This window comes from Toxorhynchites rutilus, chromosome 2 (assembly GCF_029784135.1).
Source record: "Toxorhynchites rutilus septentrionalis strain SRP chromosome 2, ASM2978413v1, whole genome shotgun sequence".
Classification (NCBI taxonomy): domain Eukaryota; kingdom Metazoa; phylum Arthropoda; class Insecta; order Diptera; family Culicidae; genus Toxorhynchites; species Toxorhynchites rutilus.
The window spans coordinates 238,494,142-238,512,199 of NC_073745.1; the positions used below are offsets into that span (position 1 = coordinate 238,494,142).

Consider the following 18,058-nt stretch of genomic DNA (forward strand, 5'->3'; position numbering starts at 1 on the left):
AACCTTTTGTTCTGGTATATAGCAAAATATATTTTTTTGGAAACATTCTTTGTTACAACATACCATGTCCCACTGTCGGTTCATGTGGGCTTTGGCAAAATTCAGACGTCTTCCGATTTAAGATGGTGTAAGATGAGGAGCTTTAACCTATTAATGGGAGGATTTTTACCAAAACTTAACGAATTGTCACCCGAGTAACGTTGAAATTGAAATACTGCTTTTTTTGCTTAAGCGATTTTGAGGTATTTGAATCTGTTCTAGCTATTTCCCGCTTATCCCTGTCAGAGAGCTTCGATTTACGTGGAGCTCTCTCCTTCTTACCGTATCCTTGAGGATTCGTGAAATAATTGAGCACTACTTGATGGGATCGTCCAATCCGACGAGAAATTTCTCTGATACCATCATTTTCTTGGTGAAATGCATCGATTTGTCTTTCTTCTCTCTCCGTGAGCACTTTTCCCTTTGGCATTTCCAGATTTATTGATCGAAACAACTAAAACAACGGAAAAGGCTAACTGGTCTTATAGAAACTTGACACTTGAAAAAATACAAAACCTTTGGTTTACGCTCAGCGCTTGCACGCACAAATATGAAAATCATGCAGTGTATGGTAGTCACCAATACCTACAAACTGGAATTTAAATTGTAGCAGTGTTTGTTCACAATGACACAAATCAGCAAGATAATACCCTGGGCTCATAGAAGTTGGACAGAGTATAGCATCAGATTTTTCATTTATAACGAGAGACTGACTAATATCTATAAGCATTAGGGTGGCAGCGAAAATGGTCATGTCAAATTTCAAAAACCGATCATTTTGTTTATTGGCCCAAAAAATGATCTGTGCAATGTTTCAGCTCAATCGGAAATGATTTAGGGATGCCTCAAAGTAATTATGCCGTCGAAGATTTCGGGCAGTAAATGCTTTGAAAGCTACATTGACACTAAGGTTTTCCAAACGCATTATTGACTAGAATAAGAAGAAGTAGATATACTTAACATTTTGGCAAACCTACTGCTCGTAATTAACATTAGTACAATTCGTTCTTTTTCTCAAATAGTGCCTTTCCCTCTGTAATGGAGTCTCGCGCGAGCAGTGATCGAGTGCGGTTGTGTTTTTCGTTCGCTCTGTGTATATCTATATTTCGGGTTTTCTCTCGAAGCGTCAATATCGTAATAGAAAAAAGAGCACTGTTTCTAAAAAAAAATCCGAAGCGCTTGTTTGAAGCAAATGTTGCGTCGTGAGGTGCTTTCAAAATGTGTTTTTGTGTTTTTGTTGTTAAATAAATCGGAGAAAACTGCAGCAACATGTTTAACCAGTAATTTAATACGCGGTGCGCGAAGTTTTGCGAAGCCTCCATTTTGTTTATCCTTTGTGTGTGACGACACATATGGCTGCGTCCTATGTGTGTGTAGTGCGGAGAGGTCTTCAGAGAGAACATCAATGTAAACCGTGGCATGTGACTGATGTTTGCGCTAGTGACGGGATGACTTAAACAAGCTAAGTCATATTACTTTACTTTACTCTATTTCTTTTACTTCATTTCTCTTAGTCTCTCTGTCTTTCAACATTCTACTGTCGTAACTATTTTTCTGAGCTCCATTTCTGTATATCGCATCATCGTAGAAAGGTCAGTCTCTCTCTTTTGTCAAACTCTCGCTTCTTTGCTGAGTGTTGGGGGAATATGTGTGGTAGTCTAACACGGGGGGACGTGTTGAGTTTGGGCCCGACGGCCAACATTTATGCTCCGGGTGTGTGAAAGGTTTTGTAAATTCCATCACTTTTTCACCGTGAGGTGGCGTTTGTGATTGGGCTCCTTGGGAAACATGGATTTGTGAAGTGATGAAACGGACGAAGTCTTTTTTTTTCACTTGTGAGTGTGTTAGTGAAAACTTTTCGTTTTGTTCGATCGTTTTCTTCGTTGTGGTTGTTGTAAACGATTCGGCTTGCTCTGATATCGATGTGACCTCGATTGATCTTTGAAGGATTCTAGCGGCCAGTTTTCGCTTTGCAAGTGCAAGGTGTGTGTGCCGAAGTGCGAGTGCCACCGTACAAGATCGCCGGCATGGCGCTATGCTAAGCGGCCTTCAGCATGAGATATTTTTTTTGTTTGTTTCGAATTCTCCCCCTCTTTCTCTATCAATCTCTCTTACACACACAGCTAATGCATTTCTCCTATATTACATATTTCATTTAGTTCTATTCCTTTTAGAAAACTAACGGCACGATTGCTTCCATATCAGCTCTCTCAGAATGTTGCTCTCAGTTTCCCTATTTAATCGCCAAATTTGCCAAATTTGTGGTTCTTATTATTTTTTTCCTGAATAGTACCAATGACATTTTAATTATTAATAATTAATATTACTGTCCATTATATAATAATAGTTATTTTAATAATAATATTATTTACAGCGAATTCCGCAGTAGTGATGTGTGTTACATCAAATAAAATTCGTTTTTATTCAGCCACAAGTTTAGAATTTTAGATTTATTTTCAAGATATCGAGATTTCAAACTTACGAATAGTGATTTTAGGTTATTGAAATCTGTAGGATTTAGATGAAGAAATTTTAAAAATTTACAATGGATTAGGTATTGAGAAATGTGTTTTATTTTCTATTTCATGTATTAGATAATAATTGTTTTTTTTTTCCAGAATTTACGCTTACAATTTTAGGTTTTGAATTTCTATTTTTAGGATTTTTTTTAAGTATTTGAATGGTTTTGGACGCTTTGTTAGATAATTTACTATGTTTGTCTGTAGTTTGTATTTATATTGATAAGAAAATGTACTTCTATGCTTCAAAAAGTGACCTTAGGTAGCTCATTAACACGTTGAGCCCCGTGTTGGTCCCATGGAATTGACGTTAAGCTTTACGTCGGGAAAACGTTGATCACTGGAACTGATAGTTACAAATAATCAACTATAAAGAAACCTTGTTTGTCTTCGGATGTTTTACGATATGTGATTACCTGTGACTTTTTATGTGATCGAATTTATGATTTTTTTCACGTTGTACAATAAACATCTTTGGAAAGCGGGGATCGAAACTGATAGTGTGTAAATGCTCTAGATGCGGACTGAACGGAAAGTATAGCAAGAAAAAATCGAGGCTCAACGCGTTAATAGCCCTCCAGCGTCGCGCTCTAAATCTCTGATACAGTGCTATGCCGGAAAACACTCAGAACATAGCACCGATTCGGACTATGGTTGAGGAGTTCTTTTCGTTACCTTCTCTGGTAGCCCATTGATAACCTCCGACATCGCGATTTGAGACTAAAATAGAGTACTTGGCGCGAAAAGTCATAAAATAAATCGCCAATTTGATCCATTGTAGAGAAGTTCTTTCGGTTACTTTCTAAGGTAGTTTAATAATAATCTGTGTAGCAATTTTAAAATACAAGAGAGTACTATGCGTGAAAAGAATAAATTAAGTTGTCAATACGCGATTGGAGTCATTGTAGAGGAGTTCCTTCGGTTACCTTCTCAGGTAGCCCATTCAGAACCTTCAGGGATTAGAATAGAGCACTAGGCGCGAACGATCCCATGAAATATCGTCGATTCGAGCCATCATAGAGGAGTTCTTTCGATAACCTTTTCAGGTAACCTAATATTAATAATCTCCGGCGTCAGGGTCCATGACAACATAATCACATCACTTACCGCAGTGAATCCTGATTCTTAATCCTCCCCACTAACAACTATCCCTTCCATGGTAAACGCTAGGGAACCACGCTATAGAGGCGACCCTTCTGGCCTTCGGGCGGCGAATATCATACTAACATTCCTTCCCTTCCTCTGGTGACTGTAAGGACGTGGCCGGCGTCGTTATTGACCATTCAAAGCTCGAATCACCGAAAATTCCACAACGAGAATGATTTGCTAGTCCCAAGCGTCATTCTGTGTGTTCTTTGTGCAATTTGGTTGGTTCTGGTCAATCACGGAGAGCAACTACGAATTGTACAGTCTACCCAAGCTCAAGCTCAAGCTCAATAGTGCCTTTCCCTCTGTAATGAAATTTGTTTATTTTCATTGCCAACTTCCCGCCAAAAATTAATACCAAATCTCTTCCTATAAACCAAATACCTCCCGCATAGAAAGGTGATTAATGCCAAAAGCGTGAAATTAAACCGTACACTCTCTCTTGATCATGGAATGCCGCCGCCGCCACCGCCGTGATTGACGTGACCACATTTGCTAAAGCTTGGAGAAAACGTTTCCCGCCAGCTTCACCTCGCCACCCAAATAGGAGAAAGTGATGCCCAACGGGCCACGGCAGTGCGTGTGTTCAACCGCAGCGATCTTGGCGCGATTGTGTGTGTCAACGCGTTCTCGCGGCGCAAACCGCACTGTTTATGTATATTTTGCGTTGGGTTGGAATTGCTGAAACGATAGATACAGCGGCGCTGGCAAGAGCTAATCAGTAGTTGGGTGACAATGTTGGCCGCGAGTGGATCGCTATTGTGGGTATGACTCGCCTTAGCTAGCTGTGCTGCGGAAGTGTTGTGGTGTGTGTGTTCGCGAGGGCAAGTTTTTTTTCTCAGTTGCTGTTTCCGATCCGGCGAATGATATGCGTATCATTTGGTTCCGCATAGCGGATTGAATTTAAATAACGAGTGTATTTATTCGTCATTTTCGGCTGGTTGCCTCCGAACAGTGTGATAATGACTCGTGGGAGAAAAAGTGTGCAGCAATTGATAGTGGCCGTTGTACCACTGATGCTGCTGCTGCTGCCGCCAGCGATTATCCAATTAGGTCGAGCACAGACAGTGATTGGTGAGCATATCTAGTCCTCCCATGTGATGGTGAGCTTCATCAGAAACGCGATCGTTCGCCCACTTTTTGTTTCAGGTGATCGTGTGTATGCACCTGATATCTCCAACCTTTACATTACCGTGAATGCACGCTCTCAAACGCTGGAACTTACTTGGCGGAACTTTGTCAGCACGGGCGGGTACATTGTGCTGACGGAAGACTTTCCAATTCGTGCCTTCCAGCAGAAATTGTTTTACTACACCAGCGATGACTACGCTACGACGATCGAAATGGGAACCGGTGCGGAGAGCAGGTTGTTCGAGGGGGAAGGCAGTGGGCAAGACTCGACTAGAAATAGAACGGACACAACGACGGAGGAACCAATAGCCACTACGACACAGCTGATGGAAATTGGCTGGGAGTACGACTTCCGGGATGAGTACGGAGAGCGTAAGAAGGAGGTGCTATTTTCGATTAGGCCAATTTACGACAACGGATGGACTACGACCGGTAAGAGAGACAGAATTGCTGTGCTGGGGACAATTTATCTAGCGTTCATAATGTTGTAGCGTGTAGTTGCTTCCAAAATATGTCATAACACTTACGAGCTAATGTGGTCGTATCTATCGTTAACACTATCGAGAGACGGCTGATAATGGTTGAGTATGAGATACTTGCAGATCTGTTAACTACTCGTTAGCTTGCTTACATACTTCGTTATGGGGCATCCATCGTTTAAAGCAATTGTAACGTGATGTTGTCTGAATCATAGTCACCTATTTTTTTGTTCTGTCAGACAATGCACCGGTTCACACGAGGGTCATAGCGAGGCAAACCGTGCGAGAAACTAGTTTCTATAGGTTTAACAAATCTACAATCTAGATTTGATTTATAGTGAATAATTTCAATTTAAAATTCCACTGAAAAAACAAGAATCTAAAGTGGAAGTGATTCTAATGTTTCCTGGCGTGAAATAAGTAGCAATCTCATTGAATACCGATCCGTTGCACATCCAAACACATGAACAGTAATCATATGAGTCTATCATCAGAGTTGTCAACTATGAGCCAGATTTAGAATTCATCCTGTTATGTTTGAGTGCTGATACCAACGATTTCTCTAAACCCCGGGAATCTTTTGCTGCAGCTGTCTATCGGTAATCCAACATTCGACCCCAATCGTCCGAGTATTTGTTTTGATTTTAATGGAGCAAACTAGGCGTATTTCGACATTTTTAACGACATTTCTATTTTTCAAGACGATCATAGATTTTCTATTTCCTTGTATACGTATCAATTGCTCTCTCTTTATAGAAATTTTTGACGTAGAACTACGTGTTTCATTGAGGGTGCCAAATCAGAAAACAGGTCACGTTTTTATGAAATAAAGTTAACGTTAATAACTATGTTTGCCGCGAACGGATTTTGACGATTTACATACCAAACGAATCGGAAATTCCCTTAGATTTGTTTGATATGCTATACATTACCATCCCCTGGTGTGTAAATGGTTAAAATTCATGAAAAATATAAGCGTTTTCATTTTCCCAAACATTTGTTCTGCTGATTTGTGAGAATTTCTACCCGTCCCGTTAATAACGAGCAACTTATCGACGACCAACGGAGGGGAAATTGAAAGATTGAAAGCTTCTGTGAACAAAGGAAGAGAAGAAGAACGGAGGGGAAAATTTGCCTAGAGTATAAACAGTGGATCTCGTTGAGGCAAACTTTTAGTATCGTTATAGATACGAAGCAATGAACATCGCTTGTTCTTCCTTGTTTTGCGCCATCACATGTCTTCGTTTCGGGTTGAGCTGTGGACGCGACTAAATTACTCACTCGTTGATGTCTCTGGCATTGCAAACATTCCATCAAACTGACGCCATTGCATTAATATACTGAACTACACAATTTTGTGGGGAATCATCAAGCTAGGCTATCGTCGGCTCACTAAGGAAACAGATGTTCTGGAATTTAGCCAGTGTTTGCTTTCGCAACTCTCTCCACCAAGGATGACAGCTAAGCTTATCTAGACCGGCATTATTAACATAAAAGGGCTTCTGCTAAAAAGAGCGCAAAAGGGGTGATAGTACATATTCGCTACGCTGAAACCGTATTTGTATCTTCTCCCGTGTGCATTGGCCCAGTCACGATGCAACAATCGCCTAATTTTTTGATGCTATGATTGACGATTTTTTTGGTGGTGCAAATTATGCAGCCGTAATGATAAATAGAAATAATGAGAAGAAATAGCGGGAGGGAAATATTTGCGCTAGGGTATTAGTAATGAATCTCTACTGAGGGAAATATTCAGTCTTTTTCCAAGCAGTTAACATTGTTTGTTTTCCGTCATCATGAAGGCTTCGTTGGCGCCCTTAACATTGTATCAATGCACTGAACTGACGCTATGGCGAAGCTAGCGTTAAGGTTGTGCGCCAAAAAAATATTTGGGGAAAACCAAGAATCTTGAATGTCGTGCTGAACTGTCATAATTTATTTAGGTTCGAAAAACTGCCTTCAACTAGGATTACATTTGCGCTAATCTTGATCATAATGAAGCAATGCTACTCTTTTCGAGGTTGTTGAGATTAACAGAAAGAGTTTATTTCGTTTATTTAGTCACCAAGAAAGTAAATATCATTCTGGAATTTTGTATGTGATTTGGTTTCGCTTGCCAGTAGTAAAACTTTCTCCACTAAGGATGACAGCTGCGCATATTTTGAGCATGAGAAATTAATGCAACTTTTTTTAAGGCCAGTAATACTAACAGAAGCGTTTCGTTTGAGAATAAAATGATGAGAAGTGTTTATATTTCTAGTAGCTTCAAGCCACCAATGTATGGCTCTCTACGCATGCTATGGCGAACGCTTGTTTGGCACTTGGTTTACCTTGTACGAACGATGTCTAGAGGTGCGATGCCACTGAGACGATACTGAATAATATGTAGTATAATATTTGATACTTGCAAGTATTGTTATTGCTATTGTTTCCATGCGGTGCCAAATATATATTGAGTACTATAGCCGAGTCTATGTCAATTACGAAAAAGACCACCGGAATAGCGTTCGAGGTAAATTTTAAATGCCTTGACATGAAACAAATTTCGACATATGATCAGCTAGATTATCGTCAACTGATTCTACAATAAAAATAAAAACCATTTCAGGGCGATCAAATCATTCTACTGAACTAAAAAAAATTTTTCTAAAATTTCACAGCATTATAAAATAATATTCGAAGTAATAAACAAGTGACTTATATTAAAAAAACAGCGTAGTTCTACGTCAACAATGCGGTCGTGTCTTGGACACAACCTCCTATAATTTTTTGGTTTTTATCAAACTTTGAATCGCAACAACACTATTCGAACTGCAAGAAGATCATTTTCATGATGAACGGCTGTTGCGAAATCGGTTGCGAAAAATATCCTTGGACATCTCTTGAGTAGAGCAAACAAAAAGTCATCTCGAATATCAAACAGCTTTATCTTGAACCAACAAAATTTTATTGTATGCTATCAATCGAACAGAAAAATTGTCTTTAGGGCATAACGAGAAATTGAAAAAAAAAACACACAATCTTTCACACATTCAATATCCGGGTCAAGTTAATGTTATGTTTTTATATTATTTCCAGCTGATTTAACAATCGTCAGTGCTTAAATTTTATTCCAATTCCCAATTATTCACGGTCGAATATGACGGATTTAAATCAATTAAATTGGGCTGAAGCAAAAATGTTGTTCTGAAATTTAATTGCACATTCCTCTGCCTGTGAATTCTCGCGATAGCACACGATTAAATGTTGGCAGCTCTAAACTATTGACTTTAACTATGAGTCGTTTCCAAACTCCAATTTATCGTGTACAACGACCGGTCGAAGAATGTGTCGCACTTTTCACCGGGTTTCCGATTCGAATCGATTTATTTGTCCCACTCGTCGCCACACATCTGTCCGTTAGTCATTTTTAATTAGCTCGAATGGTAAACACGCCGGAAGATGAGTTTTTAATAAGCTTGATGTTGGCAGGGGCAAAAAAAGAACCACCTGATAAACAAATAAAATCCGCATACTTTTTCGATCAATTTTATTCACGGGTAATTTTCATTACTTTTTATTGATGGGAGTCTAATGTTTATTGAATTCGACACGATGTAAATTTAGTGTCGGGTTTTTATGGATAGTAAAATTTTGTCGGTGTGTTGTATGAAATAATTATTCTGAACTGATGAACTAACTGACTGAAAAGTGGTGTACTAAGGCACCTAACATTATCAATGAGAACAATATTTATGAATCATCTTGTCCATGATATAATGGAAACGTGATATATTCGAAACAGGGTTTTTTTGGTAATGGAAAATCTGTGTTGTATCTCCAATATGTAAAATTTTATCACTTTTTTCCTTGTGACATGCAAAACATATAGGAAAACATTTATTACATTATTTATCACATGAGCTGTAATACAAAATGTTATTACACAATGCAACATAACATATCGAGATTATTGTTGCAAAGCTATTCTCATACCAATTCCTCGTATATTTCTTAAAAACAGTATACGAATTAAAAAAAGTAATTTGTTCTGCACATTCAATCTCATAACTCGAATTATTTACTGACATTCTGTGTGAATAGCCTTCTGCTGATGTAGTTCGATCACATATTTCAGAGTTGTTATTTCCAGTTGATATCGGTATTCATTCACTTACTTCTTCATCTTCCTCAAATCAATATTTTCAATTCTTTATAATTGCCCATTCTCTATACTGATAACATGTGACACTGTGACACATTCTTCTTCGGCTTCCAGTACAACTATCCGATTCTCAGGAGCAGGTATCATAAACAAGTTTAACAGAAAATTCATTAACTGCACTACACCTATTCGTTTCGTTCTCAAGATTTGGTGATTGGGGTTGATAAAACATGGTGCCAAGACTCGAATAACAAAAAAAAAAAATAAATAAAACATCTATTAACATTTTTAGTGCCTTGTTCAGAGTTTATTAATTTACATGATTGTCGTTTATAATTTCTCTCGATAGATTAGTTTTATATTTCGAATCATTCCCTGGTCCATTAACTGAGCAATCGATACTGCATTCGGCATTTGTTGTAAAAAGCTCATAATAGATTAATATCAGATAAAATTTAATCCCCTCAATAGTGCGCAGTGCAGTTATCAATTATATTAATAAAACAGTTTTAAGTTGTAGCTTTTTTTGTTAAAAATTGAAAAACTTCCAGAACAACCTGATTTTAGAACCATTCACAAAATAGTTGCCGGTTCATCCAAGCAACAACAGAACCTTAGTAGTACACTGGATGTGACAAATCTTTGAAACACCAAAGATTATTCGATCTTCCAATCCAGTCATTCCATGCCAAACCGATATAGTGGTTCTCAGATTTTCGTGAAAAGTGGTAGATTTACATAACATATCCAAAAGTCAGATATTTCATTGATTAGTGAAATATCTCATAAACTACACTGAAAGAAAAGTGTCCGAAATTTAACATGGACAGGCTTTATATCGGTTTGGCATGGAATGGCTGAGTTATTATCAATGTCGGTTTAGGAGTATCTGTAAAATAGGAAATAATTCGGTTTTGTCAGTATTGATTCCTGCAACACTTTTTTTCTTCGAATGAGTTAATGTAATGTTTTAATATTTTGAAAAGGAAACTGGAAACTTTCCATTACCCGATAATCGATTGAAAAATTTCCGCCACAAACAATATTTTCTAAAATTAAGTCACTACTATACTACAACGACTTCAAAATGTTATGGTCACGTAAGTCTTGACATAGAAGTGGTCACTTCCTAAAACATTCAAGTTGGATATCGTCAAAAAACTGATCAAAGTTCACATTTATTTCAACATTCCATAAGCAACTTTGCATACTTGAAATATTCTAAAAAGAATATTTTTTGAAAAGGGACAAAAAAAAATTCTTGATTTAAAAAAAATTATAATACCTACAAAACTGTAATCAAAGGATGAAATGTATGAAATTGTTAAACTTTTCATAGAAAAATACCAAAAATTTTTTGAAAAAAAATCGCTGAAAAAAAATTATTTTGAGAATTCAAATTATTTTTTCTCAAAAACGTATTTCTTTCAAAATTTCAAATTAAAAAAAAAAGATGAATAGCCCTTACAATTTCCAACAGGTCGTTCATACATCGGAAGATAAATACTTTTACAAGGAAAAGTTTTCCTTGCATCAACTTTTTCATGATTTTTTGGAAAATTTTCATTCTAATTTTATTTAACACGTTTAGTGCCATGTCAGTCATCGGTGACTGACACCGAGCTTTCCGTTCAGGCCCTGTCAGTTAACGGTGACTGACAGTATCAAATATTATAATAAAGGTAAAAATAGTCTTTTTCCAGAAAACTTTTTAGATTTTTACTAACACGTTGAGTGCCATGTTAGTTATCGGTGACTGATACTGAGAAAAATAGAAAAAAATTGCAGAACATGTAACTCGTGATGATTTATACATAAAAATGTTACGAATTAAACATTAATAGTAATTTTTCGATTAAAAAACATGAAAAAGTTGTCGTTAGAAAAACTTTTTCTCTGTAAAAGTGCTAATTTTTCGATGTATGAGTGACTTTTTGGAAATTGTATGGCCTTTCGTATCTATTTTTTTCATAATTTAAAAAATCATGTTTTTGAGAAAAATGAATTTTAATTTCCAAAATATTTTTTTTCAATGTTTTTTTTTCAAAAATTTGCTTGATATTTTTTTTATGCAAACATAAATAATTTCCTACATTTCATTCTTTGACTAACATTTGTTAGGTCTGAAACATTTTATGTGAGATTTTTTTTTGAAATTTTGAGTTTTTCAATTCTTTTTATCGAAAAGTCTTACTTCAAAAACTATAAGATCTACAAAATGTTGGTTAAAGCATTAAATGTAGGAAATTATTTATGTTTTAAAAAAATATCAAACAATTTTTTGAAAAAAAAAAATCAATTCATCATGATTCTTAAAATTATGAAATAATAGATATGAACAGAATTTCCAACGAGTCATCCATACATCGTAGAATGGGCACTTTTATAGGGAAAAAGTTTTTCTAGCAACAACTTTTTCATGTTTTTCTTTGGAAAATTACTATTAATGTTTCAAAGTTTCAAAGCTATTCAAGTTTCAAAGAGAAACATGAAAAAGTTGTTAGAAAAACTTGTTAAACGCGATAATTTGCACACAAAAATGCTACGAGTTAAACATTATTTTTTCAGGGATTTCTATACAAAAACGCCTTATATTCCAGAAACTATAAAAGAAAGAAAGTTGATGTCTTGGACGAAAGTTCATATTTTAATGAGATCTAAAACTTTATCGAATACACTATATTTAGGATTAGTTGTATTTTTTTCAAAGAGGACATTAATAAGTTGTTGTTATAAAATCTTTTTCCCTGTAAAAGTGCCCATCTTCCAATGTATGGACGACTTGTTGGAGGTTACAAGGGCTGTTAATATATTTTTGTTGGCCCTTTTCAAAAAGTAGTCTAATTCTTTTTAGAATATTTCAAGTATGCAAAGTTGCTTAAAAGACCCATGTGTTTACACTCACAAGGTTTCGCTGCTATCTGAGATGGTGCTGCCAACTCCTAAGACGGGTTGGCATGAAATTCGCCAATTTTTCAAAATGATTTTCCATTCCATGCCAAACCGATTCAGTGGTTCTCAGCTTTTCGTCAAAAGTGGTAATTTTGTTTTTTTTTCGCAAAACCCGTATTTTTACTATTTTTGTCATTAGGGTGCCCTTTTCCATTTTAGGGAGCTCCGAAAAAACATTCATTTCCACTTTTTCTCAAAAAAACGACTTTTTTCAAAAATTTATAACTTTTGAACATAATTTTTCGAACTTAGGTGTTAAGATGATCGACACATCAAATTGAAGCGTATAAGATTCTTTGAAATTTTTTTTAAGTAATTATTGATTGAGTTAGTTTTCCATAGTTTTATCGGTTGAAGATAGAAGGCACTATATTTTTTATATTTTTTTCTGGTAAGCTGAGGTTTTTTTCACATATTATATCCCAAAATCAGAGAGATGTTATTTTTCGTTTTGAGTTATTATTTTGTAAATTTAACATGTTTCAAGTCTTCGTTCAATATTCCTATGTGTCTAGACTAGACTTACACTCTGTCCAACTTCTGTAAGACTACCCTGATTATACTTCGTTGCAACACAAACAGTTAAAATATCAATACATTGTAGAATGCTTAGAATAAAGTATATTTAACGCCAATTTAGTTCAAAAGAATCGTTTGTTTATTTGTTGTGCTTAAATATGATAATTCAGCTGTTCAGTTTCTATAAGACCATTTCTAAATTCATAAGTATTATCAATGAAAAATTGTGGAGGCTCTCTGGCGTAGTGATAACATCCATACCTCTCACGCTCATGGTCACGAGTTCAATTCTAACTCTCAACTTTCATCCAAAAATGGAAGTTGAAAGTTACGAACCAGTTACGAATGATTAAGCAAGATCGTCATGTAACCTATTGTGAGATTGAGGCATCTCTAAGCATTAGTTCCACCAGCATATATGCGATTTTACATGAACACTTAGTTGTGCGAAAATTATGTTCACGTTGGATCCCACATAATTTGACAATCGCTCAAAAAAAAAGGCTCGTGTCGATTGGAATAAATGCTTTGAAAATTGGTTTAAGCGCATGCAAAAGTGTATCGATCATCGTGGCGAGTACTTTGAAAAACAATAAAAATATATTCACAGCTTCACTATTTGTTTTTGTTCCTATTCCCGAAATATAAATAGTGATACCAGTCGGTTTTTAATTGAATATGCTCACTGGTTAGATTGATTTCATCTGTTTCTAACAAGATCAACATGATTATCAAGAGAACTCGTCCGACTCAAATTTTTGTAAGGGACCATCATCATTCTTTCTTAATTTTTTTTAACGGGTGGTCTTTAGTTTAAGTGTGCGTTTTTTATGTTAAGACTATGATGATGATGGTATTTTGTTTGTTTTTATCTTATTTTAGTTATTCAATAATTTTAGTGCAATAATTTGAGCCGGCGCGCGTTGACAAATAGAAGAACGTGAGATTGAACATAAGCTAAAGAATTTTTGATCGAAAAATCGAATAAAGTCATTCCAAGGGGTTTAATGTGAAAACCGAAGTAAGGCTAGGGATAGCTCAACCGGAAAACATACAAATTCATCTTCTCTACAGATATTTATAACACGATATTTTGGTATTGTTTCATTGCTGATTCAGGTTGACAGGTTTATACCCTAGATTGAATGAAGGGCCTGAAGTATCGGCTGAAATTATGTAGCTTATGTTGCTTATAATGTTGGCTTATGTTCATTTTTTTCTTTATTTTTTTTTAACGGGTGGATTATTGTCTTCAGTTTAAGTGTGCGTTCTTTATGTTAAGACTATGATGATGATGGTATTTTGTTTGTTTTTATCTTATTTTAGTTATTCAATAATTTTAGTGCAATAATTTGAGCCGGCCCGCGTTGACAAATAGAAGAACGTGAGATTGAACATAAGCTAAAGAATTTTTGGGGTTCAATGTGAAAACCGAAGTAAGGCTAGGGATAGCTCAACCGGAATACATACAAATTCATCTTCTCTACAGATATTTATAACACGATATTTTGGTATTGTTTCATTGCTGATTCAGGTTGACAGGTTAATACCCTAGATTGAATGAAGGGCCTGAAGTATCGGCTGAAATTATGTTGCTTATGTTGCTTATAATGTTAGCTTATGTTGGGGAAGACTCCCGAATAGGAAATTCTCTCGACATGTCATGGAATAAATACGTTCTGATTATGGCTTAAGTTGTTCTTTCAATAAGTAATCTATATCTGCGAGATAACCAGTCCGTTTCTCTTCAATTTAATTTGCTTACTGGTTACTGTGATGTAATGAAATAAAATAAAGTTTTGAATGTAGGGGAATGAGGTACGATCATCATCATCTTTTTTTATGAACAGATGTACAAATAAATTTATTTACTTTCTCAAAATTCCCAATTTCTCAAAACATGGGTGGATGAAAGATTTTCGTGTGAAGTACAATCATTGCACACATTTGAATTCAATTTTCAATTTTCTTATCAGCAATAGCCAGTCTTTTTTCCGATAGTTTTTCACGTCTATTCCCTTTGTCTTTCAAAGTATTCTGACCATTTTTTAAATTTCAAGACATGATAAAAATTCAGCGTGTCAATCTGTCGACTCCAAACTCGAGTACTTTTCATAAATGATCACTGCACAAACTGAATTCATTTGTTAAAATGCATTGGTTTCATTCCTGTCACTCCGTTTCTGCTTTCGCCCTTGTGCCAGCACAAATAAGCTGAGCACTAATGGAACAAAGTGGCGACAATGAACCCGTGAGAAACGCAATCTTGTCATGCGCATGAGTCATATGTATTCATTAAACCTTGCGTGAGGGTAGTAAAGGTTTCCGATCGAATGACTCACTTCCTCGCATCTCTCGTTCCAGACATAATCTTCAATCACGATCATCTCGCACGGGCCGATATCACCACCACCTGCTACGGGTATTACGCGTACTTCATCGACACAAACGGCACCATCCTGTCGGAGCACTGTATGAAGCTGTATCCAACTTGGATGAACGATCTTCGGCGGCATTTGGGCGGGTTCCGGATGCGTGAGCTGTTCATCCCGGGAACGCACGATTCAGCCTCCTACAAGCAGAATTTCAGACCCAGGGTTGAGGAGAATATTGTTACGAAATATTCGCTGACTCAGGACGATGACATTCGGGAGCAGCTTCTGCAGGGGGTTCGCTATATTGATTTGCGGGTGGGATATTACCGATCAGCGAATCCACCGTTCTGGGCAAATCATGGAATCTGGAGGCTGCATCCGTTGAAGAGGGTGCTTAGCCAGATTAGGGATTACGCACTGGAGACGAGGGAGATTATCATTGTGGACGTGCAGGAGTTTCCGGTGGGATTCGGGAAAGATTACACGATCCACGACCGATTGATACACCTTTTGAACGAGTCGTTGGCGGATGTGATGGCCGATCCCACGATCAGCTGGTATGGTCGCCTGGAGGATATCTGGCGAGGGAACAAAACGGTCATCCTGTGCTATGATCACGAGTATGCGATGCGATCTTATCCGCACGTCGTTTGGCGCTCAGCCGAGCAGAAATGGGGAAACATTCAACGGATGGAAGATTTGAAGAGTTTTCTGTTTAAGCTTCACAGCAGACATTTTTACGGCTACACGAATCGTCCGGTGGCCGATATGGCGGAACTCACGCCCGACCCCTGGGGAGTGATCACTGATCGATACGGAGGGCTTCGAAAGATGGCAGATTCCATAAATCGTCACGTCACCAAATGGTACTTCGAAGAACTTGGTCCGACGGCGAATATTGTCGCTGTGGATTTTATCCGCGGGACAAATGTCATCGATGCTGCCATCTACTGGAATCAAAAGCGAATTCCAAGTGTTAAATGAATAGAGGTTTCTTAGTAATAAAATCATGAAGCGATGGGAAAAAAGTAAATAAATCTGTTTTAATACACCGTCATTGAACCAAATAAACCGCGGAACCTTCTCGGGGAGTAAACTGATCTCGTTAATGGCCTCAAAATAGCGCCCTAATGCCATCGATATTCATTTTGTAACAGCTTTTATTTTCGACACGTTTCCCTGCCTATAAAAGCCTTCTGTATTAGGGGATAAACACATAATAACCAAATACTCACAGCAGCCATATTCGACGTTTTACCACTTTTCTCGCTGCCTCGCTCTCTCGGGGGCTTTTACATTGCTTTTACCTTCATGAGAGGGGAAGGGTTTGACCCAGGTCAATCTTTACCGGGTGGACCAAAAGCTCTGCATCTTTTCAGCGATATTTCGCATCGTTGGGGTAATTTATGTGCAACTTTTCCTGCCTTACCTCTAGCTTTTCCCCAACTCGAACAGGAGTATTCTTAGGAGCACAGAAAGTTTGCGCTGTGATGTTGAGAAAATTTGCAGGTGTTTACGTCCACCCGTTGTGCACGATAGTAATGACTAAGAAAATATTTCTCCGAGCAGCACACCTCTTTGTTATAAGGAGAATAATGGTGGCACTTGCACACCCGGGTCGCCCTACTGTGTGAGGCATGGATGTGGATATTATTAGCTTTACTCGGTGATACAAAATGGACAAAGAACATTTCCAACAAATAATGCGAGGTATTGTCGTTGTAATATTTATACCTGGTATGATATATGGTAAGTTCTTGTTTAGCAACACCGCTAAGGTAGAAGGTTCCAAACTTGAAAAAGGGAGGGTTTGCATGCATTCCGAGCCGTGCGCACATAACCACATCCCCAGTATGTGCCGACTAGAGTGCGTGCGACTTGGCACAGGGGCTCTGCCATGCCAACCAAAAATGGCACAGTGGACATCCGTACTTTAATACATGTTATATAATATTTTCCATTCAAGATAGTTGTTCATTGATTCTTTTTTTTTTTGGTTTTCAAATGTTTTAAATCCAAAAGGTTAATTATCCTTCAATAGAAATCACCAGGAATTGTTTGGAATGATATAGCGAAATTAACAGAAGATAGGAGTTGTTTAATTTGGTTAATATAAGCAATCAAGTTTATTTTGCCATTTTGGGATGTAATTAATAATAACTTCAGAAACTCTGTAACTGTTGTAATTCAATCATATGCGTAGAAGGGTTTTTATAATAACATACGAGTGCAGGCTGATAAATAATGCACATACACGCTTGTAGAAAACGAGTAAGAACAAATGGCAAGGTAAGATGAATTGCATGACAACTCATCTTAGGAGTAGGCAGCTCCATCTCAGTTAGTAGTGAAACGTTGTGGGTGTAAATACATGGGTCATTTAAGCAACTTTGCATATTTGAAATATTCGAAAAAAAATAGACCACTTTTTGAAAAAAGCCAAATTTTTTTCTTAATTTTTTACAAAAAATTATAACTTAAAAACTATGATACCTACAAAATTCTTGTCAAATGATGAAATGTAGGAATTTGTTTAAATTTTCACAAAAAAATACCAAACATTTTTTGATAAAAAATATTGCTGAGAAAAAAGTTATTTTAAAATTTAAAATTAATTTTTTCTTGAAAACGTATTTTTTTAAATTCCCAAAAATACATAAATAGCCCTTACAATTTCCAACAAGTCGTCCATACATCGGAAGATGGACACTTTAACAGGGAAAAAGTTTGTTATTTTTTTCAGAATTTTAAAAA

The 18,058-nt window shown here is 36.8% G+C and overlaps 2 protein-coding genes across 6 annotated transcripts in view; one reads left to right on the forward strand and one right to left on the reverse strand.

The window, feature by feature from the left end:
- LOC129767789 (RNA binding protein fox-1 homolog 2) overlaps positions 1–18,058 on the reverse strand; it is a 663,095-nt gene that overhangs the window by 608,970 nt on the left and 36,067 nt on the right. The window lies entirely within an intron of this gene.
- Positions 4,416–16,346, forward strand: LOC129767790 (PI-PLC X domain-containing protein 1). The gene is made up of 3 exons (XM_055768985.1): positions 4,416–4,778; positions 4,854–5,267; positions 15,294–16,346. The coding sequence occupies exons 1-3, from the start codon at positions 4,667–4,669 to the stop codon at positions 16,286–16,288; spliced, it is 1,521 nt and encodes a 506-aa protein (XP_055624960.1). The 5' UTR covers positions 4,416–4,666; the 3' UTR covers positions 16,289–16,346.

Bases quoted from the DNA above. Each gene is read 5' to 3' on its own strand.
- LOC129767790 (XM_055768985.1), top strand. From the start codon at position 4,667: ATGACTCGTGGGAGAAAAAGTGTGCAGCAATTGATAGTGGCCGTTGTA. The intron at 4,779-4,853 runs GTGAGCATATCT...TTTTTGTTTCAG, and splicing joins TCGAGCACAGACAGTGATTG to GTGATCGTGTGTATGCACCT. The intron at 5,268-15,293 runs GTAAGAGAGACA...CTCTCGTTCCAG, and splicing joins CAACGGATGGACTACGACCG to ACATAATCTTCAATCACGAT.